The sequence below is a fragment of the Exophiala mesophila genome (genome assembly GCF_000836275.1).
Source record: "Exophiala mesophila strain CBS 40295 unplaced genomic scaffold supercont1.7, whole genome shotgun sequence".
NCBI lineage: Eukaryota > Fungi > Ascomycota > Eurotiomycetes > Chaetothyriales > Herpotrichiellaceae > Exophiala > Exophiala mesophila.
In genome coordinates, this window is record NW_015622510.1 from 77,791 (window position 1) to 98,748 (window position 20,958).

Genomic DNA, 20,958 nt, shown 5'->3' on the forward strand with positions numbered 1-20,958 from the left:
TGGCCATGTTCTTGTTGTTTGTTGACTTGGCAACTGCACGCTTATCTATACTAAATTGATGTAAGATTAATAGAATAGGCGCCTAACACTTGGAGATAATAGCTAGCCGTTGAGTTATATAACGGGGAACTTTTGAACAGTAATAATGAGGATGAAACTCCGTCCCATTGTATATGGTATCTAGATAGACATATATACGGAGATTGGTCAGAAACGCCCAGCTCCTCACCTTGGATTGTAGGCGTTGCGAGGACTCGTATTTTGTCTGTTGTACGTATGATAAGCCTATTTGTTACTTCCAGGGATACCATGGAATTGTGCTAGCGAAACGCACACCAATCATGGTGTGATGGGATTACATGTTCATACTTGGCTTGACTAGGTCCTCAGGTGGAAGACGGCGTACCAAAGGTCCGCCATAGGATGAGGTCTCAGCCATGTTGAGCAATGAATTGATCCTGAATAAGCAATTGTGGCCAATGCTGTTGCTGCTATAGTACATGGATATCAATAATCCCTTGATCTTCAGAGATGCGGGGTCCAAGGACCAAGGACCAAGGACTCTCAGTAACTTGGGATCTTCGTTTGGCTCTCAAGAGGCATACTTTGAATGAATCTGGCGGATTTGTTCCTGAACGTTCATCGGCTGTGATGGCTGCTGACCAGGATAGCCGACGCCGACGCCGACACCAACCCCATTGCCTGGGTCCATCTTCATGCGCTTCCTCCTTTCCTCTTCATTCAGCTGGTCCTGTTCCGCCAGCACCCGTGCCGCAGCCTCGGCGACCACATCGCCACTTCCTCCACCTCCAGCAGAACGGTCGGTCTTCTCCCTCAACCTCTTCAGGTTCGCTGCGACGTCCGTACCTCCGAGATTGGTGGTGCTAAAGCGGGCGGCTGCTTTGGATTGTTGTTCCTTCCACCGCGGATCAAGCAATTCGATGCGTAAATGGGCGTCAAGCTCGGCAACAGGAATTTGTTGATTACAATTTGGGCATAATGCTGTGGCGGCGGCGCGTGCTGTGCGCTGCTGGGCTCGAGGGACGTAATCAGACTTGATTCGCATCGCTGGTTGGCCAGCACCGGGCGCGGGAGAAGCGGTTGTTGGGGGTGGAAGGGGCGCGGGAGAAGGAATTTGCGGCGGTGGTGTGGGATGTGGATAGTATGCTGTTTGGGGGGGAGGTTGAGGGAGCGATGAAGATGGCGAATACTGTGGAACTGAAGGTGGCTGGTGCGGAAAGGGGACAGAGCTGGGAGTCTGTTGAGGATATGCGTTTGAGGGGTACTCTGAATATGAGGAATAGCCTTCCATGTCATCAGTCGGCATGGCCTCTTCAATGCGCATGTCTGGACGCGAGAGGCTCATCATTGCCTTTTGTTCGAGACTGGTAGACTGAAGCTCATTTAGGGTGGTGGTTGGTGGAAGGTCGGCTTGTTCATCTGCCTCGGTGAACAAGACGGTTTCGACGACGACAAAGTCGTGCCAGTCAATCTGCGCATAGGCCAACTTTTCCGCCTCCTCGGCTTCTTCTTTCTGTTGCTTTTGCGACTCTTGCCACTTGACGTACTCTGCTCGTTTTCGTGCCAGGCCGAGCACGCGGAAGTGGTCTTGTATGTTGGACTGAAGTATCTGTATGCGGGCCTGTTCGGCTTTCTGCCCTTCGGGTCCTGCCAATAAAAGAATGCTGTACTGGTCAACGAGACGTTGGAAGAAATTGTAGAGCGAGTGTTGAGGTCGCAGGAAGTCGAATTGATAATTACGGGCTTCCCGCTGTGATAGAGCCGTCATCCATCCTTTTCCTTTGCGCGCGACATGTAGAGCAGTTAACTTGACAACTTCCAGGTCGAGAGCGCTAATGTTGGGCATTCGAGCAGAGAATTGGTAGTCTGAAGGTGGCTCGGGACCTTTGGCTTTCTCCGTCACTGGTTTCGCATCTTCTCCTGCTCTTCCGGCCGAGACGGCTGTTCCCCGTCCTGCTCGCACTTCGGAAAGTCGCCATAAGTAGAAAGGAGCGTATGCATCGTTGGGTGATAGGAATGAGAATTTTGGGTTTGCGTGTTCTTTGTCTCGGATGCGATCTTCAAAAACTGTGCCATTGCGAGCCACGTAGCCGGCAGTCTTTTCGATTATGGCGCGTATGTCCTTAGGAGGAAGTACCACACCTTCGGGAGCCTTTGTGGCAGACTCTGGTAGGTCTGGAATGGAGCTTCCATTTTGAGCCATGGGAGGCAGAAGGAAGTGGTTTTGGCTGGCCGCGCTATGGTGAGGCGGAATTTTCGAGCGAGAGGGGTCGCGCAGGGAATGGGAGTGCGGGAACCGAAGCCGTGAATTGGCGTAAGGTAGAACTAGAGTTTGCCACGAAAGTTCTCCCTTTGACTTGTCGAAAAGTTGGGCAGATTTGTAAAGGAATGGGTTGTGCCGGTTGTATGGTTTGATTTCTTTCGACAAAGTTGTTCTTGTTTGAATCGAAGTCTTTTGGAAATGTGGCTAGTGAGTTGACGAAGGTGTGGCGGGTGGGTGGCTGATAATGCACAGTCAACGGTGATGATCCGCCGTTGTAATGCTAGGTTGGAGCATGAACCTAGTGAGCGTCGTGCTCGACAGAATCACATGTGTTCAAATCTATGAGGTACCTAAACATAGTTCCTCCAAGTAAAGCCCTGTCTGTCCACAGACACTCTTAGACCTCCATCGTCCAAGAACAGACTGCTCCAAATGTCGAGTAGATTATCTAGAAGACTATGATAAGAGTTGGGAAGTAAGGTCGACCAACATCAAATTACTACCTACATTACATTATAGTACAGTAGTATCATTATTATTAGATAGGTACCTATGTTCCTGGGTATTGTTGCTGAAAATGAAAAGTGTCCTTATGCCAGTAGGTGTTAATAATGGCACAAGGCCTGTCAAGTGGCATCAACCTGCTGTCAGGTCCCTTTGCCTTGACTATGTCGGGAGTAGCCCGCCAGTCACGCCAGTAGTATGAGTACCTATAAGCGTGCTAAGGGACCTCCTTAGGTAAGGTAGGGAGGTATGCGTGTCTCTGTCGGCACCTCACACGCGTCTCCTCATCCTCCCTGATCCCCTGTATCCACGTATCCACACGTGCCACATCGTTGAACCTCATGAACCCTTTTCCTGCGCAGCCCTGCCCCTTCATCTACCTAACGGACTACATCTTCATCTGCTGTCTTCATCCTGTCCTCAGCTTCACTTCTTCCTTCTCTCCATTCTACCCATCCTCCCTCTACTTCTTCGTCTCTGTTCCCTACCCTCCTTTCCTCCTCTGCTGCCTACCTTGTGTCATGGTGGCATCAACCTAAACCTTCATCCCACTTCTTCCTTCCTTACTTCTCGTCTTTCATTCTGCCACCTTTATTTCTTGGCCTCCTCCGACGGCCATACGGCTTGCAAGAGCATTGATTGCTCTTTAATTGCCCGTCCATTCCTTGTGCTCCTCCACCTAGCCTCCTCAACACTTTGCCTGACATGGCAGCCGGCACAACTCCACGAAGGCAAAAAGGCCACTCACCTGCACCTCCACCCCGGAACGCAGTCTATTCACAAGTCACCGTCCCTCCATCCACAAGCCAAAACAAAAGCAAAAAGAAGAAAAAGAGTTATGCATCTGAAGGGGTTAAAGACAATGATATTTTCCTCTTACCTGTCTCCGACTACCAGATCATGGGTCTCCTGACCCTTGTGGCTGTCGTCGTCAGATTGTTCCGCATCCATCAACCGACCAGTGTCGTCTTTGATGAAGTCCACTTTGGGGGGTTCGCAACCAAATACATCAAGGGCAAGTTCTTCATGGACGTCCACCCTCCGCTGGCCAAACTCTTGATTACGCTCGCTGGGTGGCTTGCTGGTTTCAAAGGCGACTTCGACTTCAAAGATATAGGCAAGGATTACTTAGAACCCAAGGTTCCTTATGTCTACATGAGACTCTTGCCCGCCATCCTCGGTGTGTTCACCATCCCAACCATATTCTTGACCCTCAAGGCCGCCGGTTGCAAGACCTTTACTGCCAGTCTGGGTGCTGCATTGTTGATCTTTGAAAATGGCCTCATCACTCAGTCACGTCTGATCTTGCTGGACTCGCCTTTGGTCATTTGCACAGCTTTTACCGCCCTGGCGTGGACAGCATTCACCAATCAACACGAACTCGGCCCAGAAAGAGCCTTCGATGCTAGTTGGTGGTTCTGGTTAGCAGCCACTGGGTTCGGCCTCGGTGCGACACTCAGTGTCAAGTGGGTCGGTCTTTTGACCATCGCCTGGGTGGGCAGCTTAACCGCTCTTCAACTCTGGCTCCTGCTGGGAGACAATGTCAATGTGACCCCGAGAAAATTGTTCAAGCATATCTTTGCCCGTGTCTTCTGCCTGATCGTCATCCCGCTGAGCTTCTACATCGGCATGTTTGGCATCCACTTTTTGTGCCTGGTCAATCCGGGCGATGGTGATGGCTTCATGTCGTCCGAATTCCAAGCGACGTTGAACAACAAAGGGATGGCGGATACCCCAGCGGATGTTGCCTTTGGCAGCGAGGTCAGCATACGCCATCATAATACCCAAGGTGGCTACCTCCATTCACACTCTCACATGTACCCCACGGGCAGCAAGCAGCAACAGGTGACACTCTATCCTCACAAGGATGAGAACAATGTCTTCCTCATTGAAAATCAAACCCAGCCAGTCACCCATGACAACGTGACCATCCCCGGGCCACGTGCCTGGAGCAACCTGACAACAGAGTTCATCAAAAATGGCGATGTCATCAAATTGTATCATGTCATGACACACCGCCGCATCCACTCACACGACGTGCGGCCCCCAGTCACCGAGGCTGAGTGGCAGCAGGAAGTCACGGCCTATGGCTACGAAGGTTTTGATGGCGACGCCAACGACTTGTTCAGAGTAGAAATTGTCCCCAATCTCTCCGACGGTGAGGAGGCCAAGACGCGGCTGCGAACCATCCAAAGTAAATTCAAGTTGGTCCACGTCATGACGGGCTGTGTCTTGTTCTCTCACAAGGTCAAATTGCCGGATTGGGGCTTTGAGCAACAAGAGGTCACCTGTGCCAAAGGAGGTACTCTACCCAACAGTGTCTGGTACATTGAACAAAACTACCACCCGCAGTTTAATGAAACTGCCGAGCGAGTCAACTACCGCAACCCGGGCTTCTTGGGCAAGTTCTGGGAACTCCAAAAGGTCATGTGGAAGACCAATGCCGGCCTTGTCGAATCGCACGCCTGGGACTCGCGGCCTGGCTCATGGCCACTGCTGCGTCGTGGCATCAACTTTTGGGGCAAGGATCATCGCCAGATCTATCTGCTGGGAAACCCCGCCATCTGGTGGCCGTCGTCCTTGGCCATCCTGACCTATGTCGCGTTCAAGGCCATCGCGGTTCTTCGCTGGCAGCGCAGCTTCAACGACTACTCCAATGTCAACTTCAAACGGTTCGACTATGAGATCGGTCAGACCGTGCTGGGCTGGGCATTCCACTATTTTCCCTTCTATCTGATGGCTCGCCAGTTGTTCTTGCATCACTATTTCCCAGCTCTCTATTTTGCCATCATCGGTCTCATGCAAATATTCGACTTTGTCTTTTTCCGTATCCCAGCACTCCGACTGAGTAGCCACCCAGAAGTCGGGCGTGGCGTCGGAATTGCCTTCTTGGCATTTGCTGTTGGAGTTTTTGCGCTATATGCTCCGTTGGCATATGGAAACGCGTGGACTCAAGACCAATGCCGTGCTGTCAAGTTGTTCGATACCTGGGACTTTGACTGTAATACTTTCCACACTGACGTGAGTTTCCCCCATGGCACATTCTCTTTTGTCTGCCAGACCGAGAACTAACAATCATAGTACTCCAAATATTCCACTTCCTCGGTGTCAGAGGCTACACAGACAGTCCCCGCCGCTCAGATTCAGTCAGATCGAAAGGACAAGCCTGTCATCTCGAGCGATCCGATCGGAGTTCCAAGTGGACAACAGATTTTAGGCGAAGAGGAGCATGTCGAGTATCGAGACCAAGACGGAAACTTGCTCGACGAGGCACAAGTCAAGTCACTCTTTGAGGCGGGTGAGGCAAGTTTCCAGACCAAATACGAGACACGGACGAGACTGGTGGATGAGTATGGCAATGAGGTGCAATCCTCTGGGGTCGCACCAGAGCACCCCGACGTGCAAGGTCAAAACCCTGACACCAGAGGCCTTCCAGAAGAAAAGGGCCGCAATCAACCGGCCGAAGCCAATGCTGGAGGATCTGTCAAGCACGCAGAAGATGGCAAGGCCAAACCGGCAAGCGACGCCAGCGAGGCTACGAAATAGACGTGTGACAGATGGGGCATGCCGTGAAATGTTCGAGATGAATCTTTTGTGTTGGCGAGAGATTGAAAAGTCGAATTTCAAGTTCATGAGAAGACATGAGATCTTGTATTCTGCCTGTATACCAATAAATCTAGTCTTACTATTCTGATCAAACGGTCGTGACAGTTTATCCCCTGTTCAATCATCACGTGATGCAGTGCCACAGTTGTGGCGTACAACGACCTGTGGCTAAACTCTGTTCCGCGCTAACCGCAATCGACTAGTCGCAACAACACCCGCCAGGAGGGAAGGAGCGCAGGGAGCAGCCGCAAGTAAACAAGTCGCACCTGCTCCGTATGCACCTACGCATCTCGTCGTCGCCCAATCTCCAGTCATCAACCTGGTCCCTTCAAGGCTTTTTCCCACCCATCGCCTTATTCTATCCTCGCGTTCTAGCCACAGTTTTCAGTCTTGTTGTTGGCTGTGGATAACACACGACTTCACCCTCACATTGAACCCAATCCTTGGGCCATCGTTTCGTCCCTTGTCCACTGTCCCGTTACCCCTCCAATCTTTTTACAGCCTCCTGACCACCATGGGGGAATCTCGGTATGCAAACGCCCCCGCGAAGGAAATGATCAATGTCAACGCCATGCAGCCTCTAATCTCGTCCTGCACAGACAAGAACTCTTACAATGGCTGAACGGCCTCCTTCAACTCAATGTCACCAAGGTTGAACAGTGCGGTACTGGGTGAGACAAGACGCCATCAGCGGGAGAGCATTGCAACTAACTTCCGACTCACAGTGCCGCCTTGTGTCAATTATATGACTCTATTTTCCGTACGACAACACCTGTCTGCAATGAACGCTCGTCACTAACCCAATACCACAGTCGATATCCCCATGGCTCGGGTGAAATTCAACGTCAATACCGAATACGCGTACATACAAAATTTCAAGATCCTACAAAGTACGTCTCGCTCTGGCCCCGACCTAACAGATCAGTCCCTAGACTAACGTTTCCCTAGATTGCTTTACAAAACATGGCATTGACCGAACAGTCCCCGTCGAATCACTAATCAAATGCAAGATGCAAGACAACCTCGAGTTCCTCCAGTGGTCCAAGCGGTTCTGGGATCAATACTTCCCGGGAGGAGAATACGATGCCGTCGCTCGTCGCAAGGCCACCGGTCCGCCTATGACTGGTGGGGGCGGTCCTACCTCGGCCAGATCGAGTACCGGAACAAGCACGACGAGGAAGCCTGGCGCAACTCCGGTCAACAGAGCAGGCCCACGAGCCCTCGGCTCAGCTGCAGGTGGCTCGGCATTGAAACAAGAAAACGATCAATTGAAGGAGGCGATTGCGGGCCTGGAAAAGGAACGGGATTTCTACTTTAGCAAACTGCGAGACATCGAGCTGCTGATCCAGAACGCCATTGAGCTCAACCCCAAGATCGAAGAAGATGATGGTGGATTGGTCAAGAATATTCAAACAATACTCTACAGTACAGAAGACGGTTTCGAGATCCCTGATGTGGAGGCAAATGGAGGTGAAGAACCCGAAACTTTCTAGGAAAAGCATAGCTCAATGAAGACCACGGCTCATGGCGCGGCGGAAACATCTTCACCGACTCCGAACCCGACCCGAATTATCTCGGCGCATTAATGACCCATGAATTGACCCTGGGACAAGGAAAAAAACAGTGGCACGTCGTGGTGAGCCGGCCAAATGCCGTTTCATCCACATCTTTTTTGGTCAATGACGACACTCTTTCACACTAGGTTCTTGTCGCGTCTGTCACATGGACGTCAAAGCTTGGATCGGCGTCTACAAGTACTCCAGATACGATTTGAACGAGACATATCATTACCCAGTAGCCGAGTGCACCACGTTGTTCGGGTCAACATACTGCGCGAATCTCTTATAGTTGTGCGCGTATGCCTGAGTGTTCTATCACACAGCGTATAGGATCAATCGGTCCCTGATGGAATTGCTTGATCGCGGACACGGTTAGCAGACAAATGTCTCTGAGATGTACCTCCAGCAGAGATCCCTGTGCTTGTGCATGGATTCGTGACTTCGTTATGCCAAGAGATGTAATGTTTGCCCCAGCCTCACCCTCGTTCGGGGCGCACGTGACGCCGCCCTGTGCCGCCCTCGTAAAGGTAGACGGTTCCGGGCACGTGGCCTTCAGCCTTGGGTCCCAGTGTTTCAAAAGCCATGATGATTGTGAGATGCTTGAGGGAAAGTAGCTGGAAAGATGGAAGAGGAATAGAAACTGACGGCAGCTGCGAAGGGCTGCGCGTTACAAAGTATTGGGTTGGGCGCCAATCTGAACCCTCCTGATGCTCCACTCATTTCCGCACATCATTCAAGACGGACTCTGGGGTCATAGGCCCTCATCGGCAATTTCCGAATGAACTTGCCTCTGACGGACAGCTCCAGTCTGCCCGAAGTAAAACCCTCCCCGGAAGAGCATACATTACCCCAGCTAGAGGATAGTACATATTGATGTAACCATGGTATACAGCCCTTCAAACCACCGAGGTTCGGCACTTCTTGAGATTTCATTTGCAACACATGAGAGGCTGGGAGATGGGTCGACAACTCGACCTCGACCGGACACGTGATGTTCTTCTCGTCGTTTGGAAGAGCTACTATGCTCGACTCGGTGCAGGCCTGCTGGGTGCGCTCTTAGGCTGTCGATGGTTGAATGCCCTTCTCTCTCGGCGAACGTTGAGAAACGGCGTCAGCGACCAAACCTGGGATTGGGACAAGGAGATTGTCCTCTTGACCGGCGGTTCAGGCGGCATTGGTTCGGCCATGGCCCACAAACTGGCGGAGAGAAAGGTCAAAGTGATTTTGATTGATGTTCATCCACCGAAATCACCCTTGCGTATGTTTGAGATTGGTTGACGCCGGGAACATGTTTGTTCGCCATACTGACCCACTGCACAGCTCCCAATCAGTACTATTATCAGGTCGATATAACGTCTTCAGAGGCAATCGGGAAGTTTGCGACGCAACTACGCAAAGAGCACGGAGACCCCACCGTCTTGATCAATAATGCTGGCGTGGGCAACGCGAGACCTATAATTGAGCTGCCTGAGACAGGATTACGCAAGGTTTTCGACGTCAATATCATATCGCATTTTGTCCTCCTGAAAGAATTCTTACCCTCAATGATCCGGGCCAACCACGGCCACATCGTTACCATTGCCAGCATGGCGTCATTCGTGTCCCAAGCTTCGAACGTTGACTATGCTGCTACCAAGGCGGGAGCAATGGCATTGCACGAGGGCCTAAGGGCCGAATTGAAATACCTCTACAAGGCCCCCAGGGTACGCACCACGTAAGTGAGCTCTCAGTAACCATTCTATCAATTAAAACCGGGGAAGACTAAGACGTTCTGGCAGAGTTGTTCATCCATCCTGGATCCGGACGCCCATGGTCTCTGCATTGACCTCGAACCCCAAATTCAGAGAGCATGTGGTCGAACCAGAAGATGTCGCCAACGCAGTGGTTCGGCAGTTATATCGAGATGAAGGTAGTCAACTGGTAGTGCCTTCGTCAATGTGGTTCATGTCAGCTCTCCGCGGGTGCCCCGTCTGGCTTCAAGAGACTGTAGGTGCCTCTGTGGCTAAAAACATCATTCAATTCATGCCGTCTTGACCGAGACTCGCAAAAGACGGTAGTAGGGGTACTACTGTCAAGGTTTTACTATTTCTGTAGTTATATCAATTTTCTCTTTAGGTTAGAAAAGCAAAGTCAGGATATGTCTGACGTCTATGAAGGAAGGTCATGGCTAAATATCCAGGAATGCTGCAGCATCTAACTATCATAGCTTGAATGCTTCGCGTCTACATCAGGATTAGTCGTCTAGTACACCAGTAACTAATTGGCGCAAAGGATACTCGAGGCAGAGGCAGGGTATGAATGAACGGAATGCCTAGGGGGGTGCTCGTCGAGCCTACGACCGACAATCTACCACTATATGCACTTAGCTATGGGTACTAGGGGTTCAAAAGATGGTGCCTTAGGGGTGGCGGCGCACCCTGATGCTTTAAAATTTCTGCAGCAAAGCCTCCTCAGTACTGCGTGTCCGTTGAACACGCCAATAGTCTTGGATATTGGGTTGCCTGTATCATTGTGTCCACGATCTGAGGCTTCCCAAGCAACAAGCCCTCGAGAGCATCACCACTTTGTCATGCTCCTCTGCGTGACCAACCAAAAAGTGGATTGAGTGCGTGATCAGCAGCGCCCGAGATGGTGGAATTGATGGAAGTTTCCGAGCAGCAATCAAACTCGGAAATCCCCCCCACGGCCTAGAGGAGAACGGCCAGATGTCCAACCACGGCACCGAGTTTCGGCAGACATAAGGCTAAAGCTTCACAGAACAGAGATGATAAACAATCACCACTATCCGAGGCCTGCCTCGGCCTGAAGACAGTTTGCAGGTTGCTACACCTCCGTGCACAACAGTGCGGGGTCCAGTGAGTTAAAATTATAGATGAGAATTAGGGAGATATTGAAGGGAAATACCGAATTTTAGGGTTGAGAAGGGAATATCAGGGTAAAAAGGTCAAACAACATGCCCAAAGTCGCTCTAATCACTGGTGGTGCCTCAGGCATCGGGCTCGCCCTGACCAAACACCTGTTGGCGAAAGACTGGGATGTAGTCATCGCCGACGTTCAACAACCTCCCCCAGACGCGGGTCTGAATGCAGAACACACCCTTGTCATCCGAACGGATGTCTCATCTTTCGAAGACCAGGCAAAGACATTCCAACAGGCGTTCGAATGGCGCGGCCATCTGGACTTCGCCGCCCTCAACGCGGGTATTGATGAGAAAGATGACATCTTTGCCTCGATCGATCTGTCGAAACCGCCACAGAAGCCCGACATGAGCACGATCGACGTCGATCTGCACGGAGTATACTACGGCATCAAGCTTTTTGCGCACTATGCCTCGCGAAACCCGACGCCTGGCGGAAAAATCGTCGTCACGTCCAGCGTGGCCGGCTTCTACCCCAACCCAGGGCTGCCGCAGTATGCAGCCGCAAAGCATGGCGTGATCGGTCTAGTGCGATCGCTGGCCCCCGTGGCGGCGCCGCACAATATCACCATCAACGCCATCGCTCCAGCGTTTGTGGCCACCAACATCGACCCGAACCTGGCGACATTATTCTCCGAGAAAAGCATGACGCCAATGTCGACCATCTTGCAGGCGTTTGATGAGCTCATGGATGACGAGCTCAAGCATAATGGTGCTACCGTGGAGGGTTGTGTCGAGGGGTTGTTCTACCGTGAGCCCATCGAGGTCCTTTCAGATACCCTGAAGCAAGTGGGAAATACAGAGGCTATGCGGACCTGGATCACTTCGTATATTGAGAGGACCAGTAAGAGGACCCGGCAACGAGAAGCAGGACTATAGAATTTTTAGGAGGAAAATGTGACTTCTCGTCCAGGCTCAGCATAATTATTTCGCAACAGAGAACACTCCTGCAACGAGAATAGTCCACCTACTCCGACCTCAATTTCGCTAAGGAATTCTATTGATAGTGGATAAGAGTAGAACCCAAGCTCAACCCGTACTCTCGTGCATCACGCAACATAGTATAGAGGCTAATGCCAACAGGTAGAAACCTGGAACAGTAGCACCGACTCCTGCCCAGACAACTCACCCTACGCCTCAAACGCATCCGGCAGTAATCTATATTGATCGGCGAGGATGCCCATGGCAAAGGCAGGGTCACTGTTCATCTTGTGGAAGAACTCTTCCCGCTCCGAGGCGACTTTCTCGTCAACGGAGCACAAGCGAAGATAATTTGCAGACGAGGTTGGGTTGGTGACCTCAAGCCACGTCTTGCGCCTACTCTCCAGAGCGCGAGTGATTATTTCTTCTGGCTCGCCGCCCTTGAGATGCCTACCGATAGCATTTCCAACCACGACGGAATCGAGGATCCCGCCGGTCAGCCCAAGACCTCCGATGGGATTGTTTGACTGTTCGATTGGTCAGCATTGTACAATCATGAAGGAAGTAGCGGCATGAGAGTGTGGTAGTCGCATATTAGGTATAAGAGTTGACGTACATGAGCGGCATCTCCAATGAGAAGAACCCGTCCCTTCTGGAAAGTCTCTGCACACCTCTGCTGTGCCCAATAAGGCTTCAGTCGGCGCAGCTTGTAATTCTTGTTTGTGGGGGATAGCCATGCTGGGATTCGTTCTTTTGATCGCTCTAGCAGACTTTCGTCATCATCAGGTGTTTCTGGAAGTTCTCCGTACGCTATTCTGAAGACATTTTCGGGGCCGCACCGTGCGATCACAGCCCAGTTGTAAGGGTCGACCATGAAATTCCCTGGGTAATAGTTCATCTCCTCCTGGAAGTCGTATTCGATGTCCGCGGCAGTAAATCTGAAGTTGGTCCAGGTGAAGCCCTCGAATGGGATGCACGCGCATTGTCGAACAGCACTCTGGGCCCCGTCAGCACCAATGACATACTTTGCGGTCAGGACGATGTCTTGGGTTTCCTTGTTATCTGTGCTCCTGTCCGTGGCCGTGACCGTGGCGCCTCCGGGGACATTATTGACGGCGGTACAAGACATCTGGAAGCGTACGCTGATGTTTTCAGGGCACCGTTGCCGGAGTTGCTCGAGAATGATCTCGGATAGCTCGTCCTGCCCAATCATGTAGACACAGTTCTCGTCTTGAGGCGTAAGAGGTGGTAAATTGACCCCCGCTTTCCGCAGCTGTTCAATCTTTTCTCCAGGATCGCATAGCACGTGGGCCTCGCCTTGCACCGGACGCCAACATGGGCCCAGGAAGCAATGAAACGCTCGTTTGGCAACGGGCTCCAATAAACCCATCTTCTTCAATTGTGCGTTCACCACCGGCATGTATGCAATTGCTCGAGGTGCCTTCAGAATTCCCTTGTGCTTCTCGACCACGATGGTGGAGATGCCCTGAAGACCCAGCTTCAACGCCATCAGCAGACCAACAGGGCCTGCTCCCACAATAATGATGTCGGCGCTGGTGGCATTGTCGATAGGTTCTCCAGGTCCCTGTCCGTTGGTGTTGCCATTGGTTTCTGTTATTTGGGCCATTTCGATTTGCGATAAGATACCGTGATTGATCGTTGATCAGGTTGGCGACTGGCTGAATGCTGTCAACCCCGGAAGACCTCCAACAACAGCATTTGAATAGGTAGCTGTCGGGGTACCCCCCCACAGAGGCTCTGCCACAGTCTGAGTACCCTGGCCCCAAAAAGCCGGGGGAACTGGGAATTGTGACAGGCGATTGTGCGGAAATTTCCGAAATCTCAGACAACTTGCTGTCATCTACTTCATGAACAATTTGGTACATCCCTCTTCCGAAACTCAATCAGTTCGCCCCATGACCTTCCAGATTAGTGTCTAGGCATGCTATCCAGCCATGCTCACGGTCAGGGTGAGTTATTTGGCAAGAAAATATATTGTGTACGTTTTCTGAAGATCTGTCATGCCTCCTTTGCTTGATCTCAGATGAAATGAATGATGAATCTTTCGTCTACGGACAGGGTGTCAAGGACTTGGTAGTTCCAGTGCTTTGACTTTTTGTTTTCCAACACTCTGTTGGGAGGAGAGTATCTATTAAAGAGCCTAATCTTTCGAGTCTGATGAGAAGTGTTGCGGCGTTTTCTTCTGCCAGTTGTATGTGTTCCGTTCGGAGATCGATCTAAAGCTCCGAGTTTTATGATTGTATGGAACTCCGCGACAGTATAAGTCGAAAGTCGGGATGCTGTAATCTAGGCTACGAGACAGGCGTCGTAGTCTGAACACAATGCCACTTCTTCATGAATTACAAGATCTCCACGGCCGCTATTGGGCGGATGCCAGGCTCGAAACGCAATTGGTGACAAGAAGATTAAGAAATGTTTCTACTAAAGGACCACTTGCTTTTCAATTCGGCGGGCTAGCGCTTGTGCGTTTGTAGGATTAAAATGAATCCAAAAAGTCTCTTGACAGATCGCAGTTCATGGCAAGATGGTATCTGTCCACCTGAATCAGCCCACCATCTCCCGCTGCAGGCCATCTGTGAGATGGTTGGATTGTATCGAACATGGTCGTCAAGTCACTGGTGAGCTGGTACGGATCAATCGTCTCGTCCGTAAAAGGCGTCACTATCTGAGAGCAGACAGGCGGATGTTGTGTTTCTGGTTGCTGACCATTCTCCATCGACGAGAAACGCAAAGGTGCGGGATTGGAATCTGTGCTATTCAGAGTGCCATCCTCATTCCCCAACCCACCTGTGTGGGCGCAGTTGCCCAGCAGACCTAGACTCAGGCCAATTTGCTTGAGGTGTTGGACCCGTTTCCAGAGCCTTTTCCCGATATGAGACTCGGAAGAGAATTCCTGAATGAGCTCAAGTGCCATTACGAATTCTTCACGACAGGTGTTGCTGAATTGATTTGGAGCGTGGCACACGGCGAGAAAAAGGACCGCAAGCGCAGAAATAAGGAAGTGGTTGAAAGGAGCTTGCTGTGCGGAATAAAAGTCTGCGATTTGGCTCACTCTTCGTAACAGTCGAATATTGTCCTTTGCCGCTTCCACAGCGAGCCTAGCATTTGGCAAGTCTTCGTCCGTCATGCGCGCGATCAAGAGTTCCTGGCGGAAGATGAAGAGCTGTAATTGATTGACGCTGAAGTACAAAAGTAGACGGATCTTGTTTTCACTTCGATTGGTTCCAGGTAAGATGTGCTCCTTTGCCGGGCGCAGCTGATATTGGGGCTTGATATTCCGATACCATTGTTGCACGCGGAAGTAGAGGAAGGATAGTTTCTCTGGTGTGCATTTGGCTGTGGGTTTGGAAGCCAACTTCCATACTCTCGATTCCAATTGCGCATACGCGACCATGGTCGACAGAAGGTATGATTCCGAGCTACTCTGGGCATAAGAATTAGCCACATTGCCTATGCCAGCTATTGAACTGATAGTGAGGGTATTGTAATTACCGGTTTGGGAAGGTCGAGATCAATATCGCACTCGGGGATGGCGAACGAGCGACCAGTGCTAAAGCTCCAACGTCTATCAAGTGCATATATAGACCAGAAGAGCTGACTGGCTCGTAGGCGTTGCTTGTTGTCAGAGAAGCGCATCGAGTAAGTCTCACGTCGGTGTAGGCCCAAGTCAATCACGGCCCTGCCAGCAAGACCGATGGTTCTCCAAGCGAGGACCGGATCATCCAAATGGAACTGTAGGATGCTCTTGGAGAGGTTAGGAAGGCTATGCAAGCATGAGTGGAACAGAAGCAGACATACTATGGCAGTCCAGGCTTGTATCTCCAGAAGCTCAACCATTTTGCCCAGGAAGCGAGTGGGGAAGCCGGATTCGACGCTCTCGAGAAGCCTCGTGCTCAAGGAATTGGGCCCATGATTCTCTATGGCAGCAGAAATGGCTATAGCTAGCTTCAGTATGTCCCAGATGCCATCGGAAAGGGTGTTTTCGTCCTTGGGGTATGTTCTGGTTGACGAAGGAGAAGCCATGTCGGAACAGTCATAGAAGTAATGAGCCGCGTGATCCAGAACTGTTTTGTCGATGAACGGATAGATTTCCCCATACTCGTCATGGTAGTAATCTAGCAGACGCAGGGCTTCATTTCGAGAGATGGTGCGCAGGGGGTTTTCGACTCCACGATTTGCAGAAATCGTGTCCTGGCATCCGAATTTAGTCGAAGCTGAGTGACTGTCCACTTCGAGTCCGGCATGCGTTGGGGGATGGATTCCAGCGATGGCCAGGGAATCCGTCGCCATTCGAAAGAGAAAAGATGAACTTGTCGGACCCTGAAATTCGGGCGGTCTCGGACGTGATGTGACAGATGAGACAAGCATGGATCTACTGTTCTCGGACTGGTGGGTTGAATCGTAGTCAGTTACATTCGGCGAGGGTGTAATAGGAGTTGGTGTTGAACTGGTGCCTGGCACTTTGGTTACTGAACTGGTCAGGAGCCCGTTTGCAATGTGTCGATCAATCTGGGCTTGCATTTTCTCGATTTTTTCGTTCAACGATTCGAAGTCTCTAATGGACGTCAGAATCACATCTGCAGCTTAGACCAAGCAGGAGGCTGGTGAAAAGACATACCTGTCGTTTTGCAACGACGCGATGGCTAATCTCGAGCTGTAAGTGCATTTAACAGCCCTGTCTCGGCAGCGCTGGCACGGAATTTGGCTGTCACATTTTCCTTTGCGCTTCTTACACTCATCGCTGCGGTGGAGGTTAGCAGACGATGGAGGAAACTGAGTCATGTCCGCACCAGGCCACAGTTGTGTATCTCTTGCGCTTGCCACGCGGAGTTGGTGACCTCATTGGCGAGTTAATGCTGCCCGAATGGTTGGCTTCATCTTGTCTGACATCGGCCATGGTCAGACGATTCGACGCAAGTAGTTGTCAGACTTGTTTTGAGAGTTCTGGAAACGATGTAGGTTGGAATTCGACGTTCGGCAACCATCACCGGCGTGGAAGCCTCAGATTCTCGTTCTTCAAGAGTCAATGAGGGTGGATTCAGCTCATAGTTAGGATGCCTGAACTGTTCCTGAGGTATTGGCCATTGAGATTGGTGCCCGGGCCAACATTGCACCTCGTGCCTCGGTTGGTGGGGGAGGGGGGGAGACTAACTAAGGACTTCCAAGTTCAAAAAATCAAGCTTTACTTCTGCCGTCGCAGGGCCCAAAGGCTGAGAGGCTCCAGCGATGTTCTCCGTTTACCTCTCGGTAATACCCCAGGTACTCCGGAGGAACTGCTTGGACCTGGAGCTGGCTGCGGGGGCCCCAGCATTGTCATTGATCTAACTTCAGTCTACGGAGTACCAAGGCCTGGACCGACCTTGGTGGACGCACGGTCACTTCAGGCAGGGGCTGGGTAGTTCAAACTTGCATGTAAATAGGTACTAGAGATCGCTTTAGGCTGACCAAGTTCACCCTGGTGGCCCGGAACTTTCGGAAATTTCCTGACCAGAACTAATCCTCATAAGAACCCCTGCGAAGCGGATGTCGTCATCAGATTCACTCCAACAGGCCTACCTGCAGTTGCAACTGTTTGGCGTAAGCACTGCTGACAGGTAAGCCTAGAACGGTGGTTCTTGTGGCGAGGCTACCTAAGTATCTGTCCGCCAGAAGGTGTCCCTAATCTATTCTTCTACATGGGATATACGAATGCTCCCTAAGTCTTGCTTCGGATGTCGCCACGCAATTGGTCACTTGTATCATGAGGCAGCTCGAGAAACACAGGCGCACAGTTAGTCGTGCACCTCATGGATACCAACGGCGGTCCAATCGAGGAAGCTCCTCTAATGGGTGTGAAGTACAACTACATGACGATTGTAATGCCTGAGTGGCTCGAACCCCGTGCGGCACTGCGGCGCCATGGCAGCTTCAGAAGAGCTACTTCCTGAAAAGCATGGTTTGCAAGTTTGGCACTATCTTGAGTAATTCGTATAAAAGCAGCCAGGTCCGGGTGAGTTGCACGTGAGGTCAATGAGGACAGGGCTAGTTTTACGCTCTTTGGGCGGGCCAAGAGCTGATGGCTGGATACCTACGGAGTACGAATACTTGGGTGTGTCAAAGATTGAGGTGAATGATTTGCTTAGGCTTCCTCGTTTCTATGAGGGAAGCCTATCTATCTATACCTAACGGTATGGCTATATAGTGAAAAGGAGGCTGGGAGATGTTAAAAACCCTTATGCAATGGTGTTGGCGTCCGATAGGGTGTCAGGCGCCAAGATCCGCAAGGCTGATGACCCCTGTTCTCTCAAGGACCCTGTCACCCTGATGTATGGATGTACTCCGTATGTAGGCATATGAGGTACGACTACTTGGGCAGCGAAGAAAGTTTTGGGTCAAAAGAATACGAATTTCGTCCTTGTCTAGTTTGCCTGACCAACGAAGATAGCCGTGCGCGTGTGGTGGTCAAAACCTACTTGCCTCTCGTGAATCCTTCCGCACACTTCAGTCCTGTGCCAGTTACCACCGGGTGTAGAGCTCGGCATGTTAGTGTCCCTGATTATGATTCTGTTTAGTGATATACAGTGGTGTACCAGTACCTATATTACATAGATTCAGTCCCAAGATAGAGCCTGAGAAATAACCACCAAATCGGGAGAAGGTAGCAAGCGCAGATGCTTTTCAACCCTACACAGCGTGTGGTGACAACCTATACCAACATAGGCATTAGAGTTCTGCTAGAAAAAATGAGTACGTTGTATAATCTCAAATAGTAGAATCATCATCAAAGGCAGAGTCAATGCTTTTGACTATCAGAATAGGACTTGGTGTGTGGGTCCAACGAGATCCAACGAGCTCTGAATGTCGTGGGTAAATTCGATGACTGAAGGGTGAACACGGGGCGTTTACGACTATATGGGCTTTGTCAAACCGATCATTGTGACGATGTCCAGTGTTTGTATCCATCTGACTAGATGGCTTGTTTAAAAGCCTACTTAGAAGGCAGTAAGCAATTGAAGTCTCAAGGTCACGACTAACTCCAGTGATTTACCAAGCCATGAAACAAACTCAAAGCGATAGTGCTTGCACCGACTCTGCCAGGGACGAAGAAAGCATTGGCCGACGTCAATTTGATGCGTCAAATTTCAGACTCGAAATGTTCAGAGCAATGCCACAAGACCTCCGAATGAGATCGACACATGGACACCAGCATTTAGTGAACTCAGGGCCCACGGATCAGCAAGTATATCCAAATACTCAGGGATTCCTAATTCCTCCAAACCTTCCATATGGCAAGCCCCAGCATAGCTTCATGCTTTCAATCTCACCTGGCAGAGGTGCTTTCATCACTGCAGATTTTGTGAGTTCAATCCGCGACATGGGATGCAATAATGTGACAGCCCCCTGCCCTCTCGATAGACCCACGAGATCCAGTTTTCTAGTTTCCGGCAAGCCAATAAACATCACCAGCCTGGTGAAACTAGAGTTCTTGTTGAAGCAGAAGTACAATGACGGCTGGGTCCTGGTCTGCTGTCACGCATGGGTCACGCCCGACGGCCTTGATCCCGAGTCGAGGGTCGACCTGTGGCTAGGGGAAAATCTTTTCCCCCTTGCAAAGGGAGCACCCTACTTTATATGGGTACCCGGACCAGATGATAAGAGGGAACTCGTTATTATGGGGAATTACTGGGCCGGACCCTGGTGGACTTCTCTTGATTCGGGAAGCAATTGAGAGGTAAATACCAAAGGCCGGAAACCGCCAGCTATCAAAGAGGCACATAGGCCAGCGACCTTTCTTCAGAGTAGCGCACGCAGCTCTTGAGACCGAGCTTGTTGAGGTATTTCTTTCGACATGGGTCTGTAGAAGATGCTTGCTGGTTGCTCTTAACGCTCTTGCTGGAGGCAAGTTCAGGTCACTCACCATCTCTAGGACACGCAAAAACACTTACTCTAGGGTAGCACCCATACTAAACGGCAAATGGGCGGGGAATGGAGGAATGCCGTCCATGGTTTCACCACTACAGTGATTACAGTCACACGAATATTAGATTCAACACATCTCAAGTCAGCATTTTGTGAACGTAGTGTCATTATCTGTGGCTCATGTTTTGATGACTCTCCATTTAAATCTGAACATGAATTCTAGATATGACGAGATACCTACCAATTATAATGCTATAAAAACTCATTGGATTGGAGTTTCCCTCCTCTTTTCTCGATTCATCCTCCCTCGTTAGGAAAAGAATCATCGTATCTTCCATGAAATATGCAAAAGTTTAATTGGGATCGACTTCGCAGGTCGAAATCTTCTCCTTCTCCGTCTTCTAGCTCTGCAACCAGATCTGGAACCCCTACTAAGAGCGGTGAGAACAAGGATGGCTCGAGCCAACTAGATTCCAGCGAGCATGAGACCCAAGATGAAACGGTCTCATTGTCTGTGACTGATCTTCCCGAAGGCGTTGCTGTGGAAGGCTCGGGAGACCTGTTAGAAATATTTCATTTAGAGGAAGGCAAAGATGACGAATGGTTTGAAACGGAGGGATATCAGTACCTTGCTGCTTGTGGGCCAGCCACACTACCCGAACAGGCAAATATTCATGGGTACTTGGTCCCTTCGGAGAGGCCATATGGCAAGCCCCATCATGCCTTTGAAATCATGATTGGCGCCGGAAACGGAGTTTTCATCACACGCGAATTCCTGCATGAGGTCGATCGCGCCAACTGCAGAAACATTGCCGTTCTCAACTGGCCCACGACCAGATCTACCAGTAGAGATCTACCAGGATGGGGGCCCATAGAGGTTATGGGCAAGGTAATGGTTCAATTTTTGTTGGAAATTGAGGGCACTGGGGGTTTCATCGAAATTAAGACCAAAGCCTGGGTTACCGAAGTGGTTCTCGATTGGGTGGCCGGGGCAAACATGTGGGTTGGAGAGCAGATGTTCCCGGCATACAAGGGCGTAGGGAAGTTCAAGTGGGACGACAAAGGTGACGGGAGCCTTCAGTTGGTCATTGACAGGCGCCCCCAGAAGGATGCAGTTATCAAGATCAAAATGAGGTAGAACCATCCCCTGTTCCCTTTGAGGCTCACTGTTCTGGCTTGCAGCATAGAGTCATTGGTGTCGAAGAGCACCTGTGTCTGATGCTATCATATGTAGATTACCATCAACA

General features: G+C 50.7%; 5 protein-coding genes across 5 annotated transcripts; 2 read left to right on the forward strand and 3 right to left on the reverse strand.

Annotated features, from left to right (window-relative positions):
* Positions 1-301: 301 nt before the first annotated feature.
* Positions 302-2,403, reverse strand: PV10_08998 (uncharacterized protein). Its single transcript, XM_016374098.1, has one exon. It carries the CDS (start codon positions 2,222-2,224, stop codon positions 593-595), a length of 1,632 nt encoding a protein of 543 aa, XP_016219642.1. The 5' UTR covers positions 2,225-2,403; the 3' UTR covers positions 302-592.
* Positions 2,404-3,157: 754 nt separating this feature from the next.
* PV10_08999 (uncharacterized protein) lies at positions 3,158-6,487 on the forward strand. The gene is made up of 2 exons (XM_016374099.1): positions 3,158-5,809; positions 5,870-6,487. Exons 1-2 carry the CDS (start codon positions 3,494-3,496, stop codon positions 6,332-6,334), a joined length of 2,781 nt encoding a protein of 926 aa, XP_016219643.1. The 5' UTR covers positions 3,158-3,493; the 3' UTR covers positions 6,335-6,487.
* Positions 6,488-6,674: 187 nt separating this feature from the next.
* Positions 6,675-8,364, forward strand: PV10_09000 (uncharacterized protein). The gene is made up of 5 exons (XM_016374100.1): positions 6,675-6,922; positions 6,994-7,065; positions 7,120-7,154; positions 7,207-7,284; positions 7,343-8,364. Exons 1-5 carry the CDS (start codon positions 6,909-6,911, stop codon positions 7,885-7,887), a joined length of 744 nt encoding a protein of 247 aa, XP_016219644.1. The 5' UTR covers positions 6,675-6,908; the 3' UTR covers positions 7,888-8,364.
* Positions 8,365-14,288: 5,924 nt separating this feature from the next.
* Positions 14,289-16,709, reverse strand: PV10_09001 (uncharacterized protein; the record flags this gene model as incomplete). The annotated part of the gene is made up of 5 exons (XM_016374101.1): positions 14,289-15,236; positions 15,305-15,556; positions 15,611-16,367; positions 16,431-16,553; positions 16,603-16,709. 5 exons carry the CDS (start codon positions 16,707-16,709, stop codon positions 14,289-14,291), a joined length of 2,187 nt encoding a protein of 728 aa, XP_016219645.1.
* A 2,845-nt stretch (positions 16,710-19,554) lies between these two features.
* Positions 19,555-19,796, reverse strand: PV10_09002 (uncharacterized protein; the record flags this gene model as incomplete). Its single annotated transcript, XM_016374102.1, has 2 exons — positions 19,555-19,684; positions 19,738-19,796. 2 exons carry the CDS (start codon positions 19,794-19,796, stop codon positions 19,555-19,557), a joined length of 189 nt encoding a protein of 62 aa, XP_016219646.1.
* Between the last annotated feature and the right edge of the window lie 1,162 nt (positions 19,797-20,958).

What these genes read in the sequence shown, in the direction of transcription:
- PV10_08998 (XM_016374098.1), bottom strand. Translation starts at nt 2,224, where the DNA reads ATGGCTCAAAATGGAAGCTCCATTCCAGACCTACCAGAGTCTGCCACA.
- PV10_08999 (XM_016374099.1), top strand. Translation starts at nt 3,494, where the DNA reads ATGGCAGCCGGCACAACTCCACGAAGGCAAAAAGGCCACTCACCTGCA. An exon ending in GTAATACTTTCCACACTGAC is followed by an intron (nt 5,810 to 5,869) that starts GTGAGTTTCCCC and finishes TAACAATCATAG; the next exon opens with TACTCCAAATATTCCACTTC.
- PV10_09000 (XM_016374100.1), top strand. An exon ending in GTTGAACAGTGCGGTACTGG is followed by an intron (nt 7,066 to 7,119) that starts GTGAGACAAGAC and finishes TCCGACTCACAG; the next exon opens with TGCCGCCTTGTGTCAATTAT. An exon ending in ATTATATGACTCTATTTTCC is followed by an intron (nt 7,155 to 7,206) that starts GTACGACAACAC and finishes CCAATACCACAG; the next exon opens with TCGATATCCCCATGGCTCGG.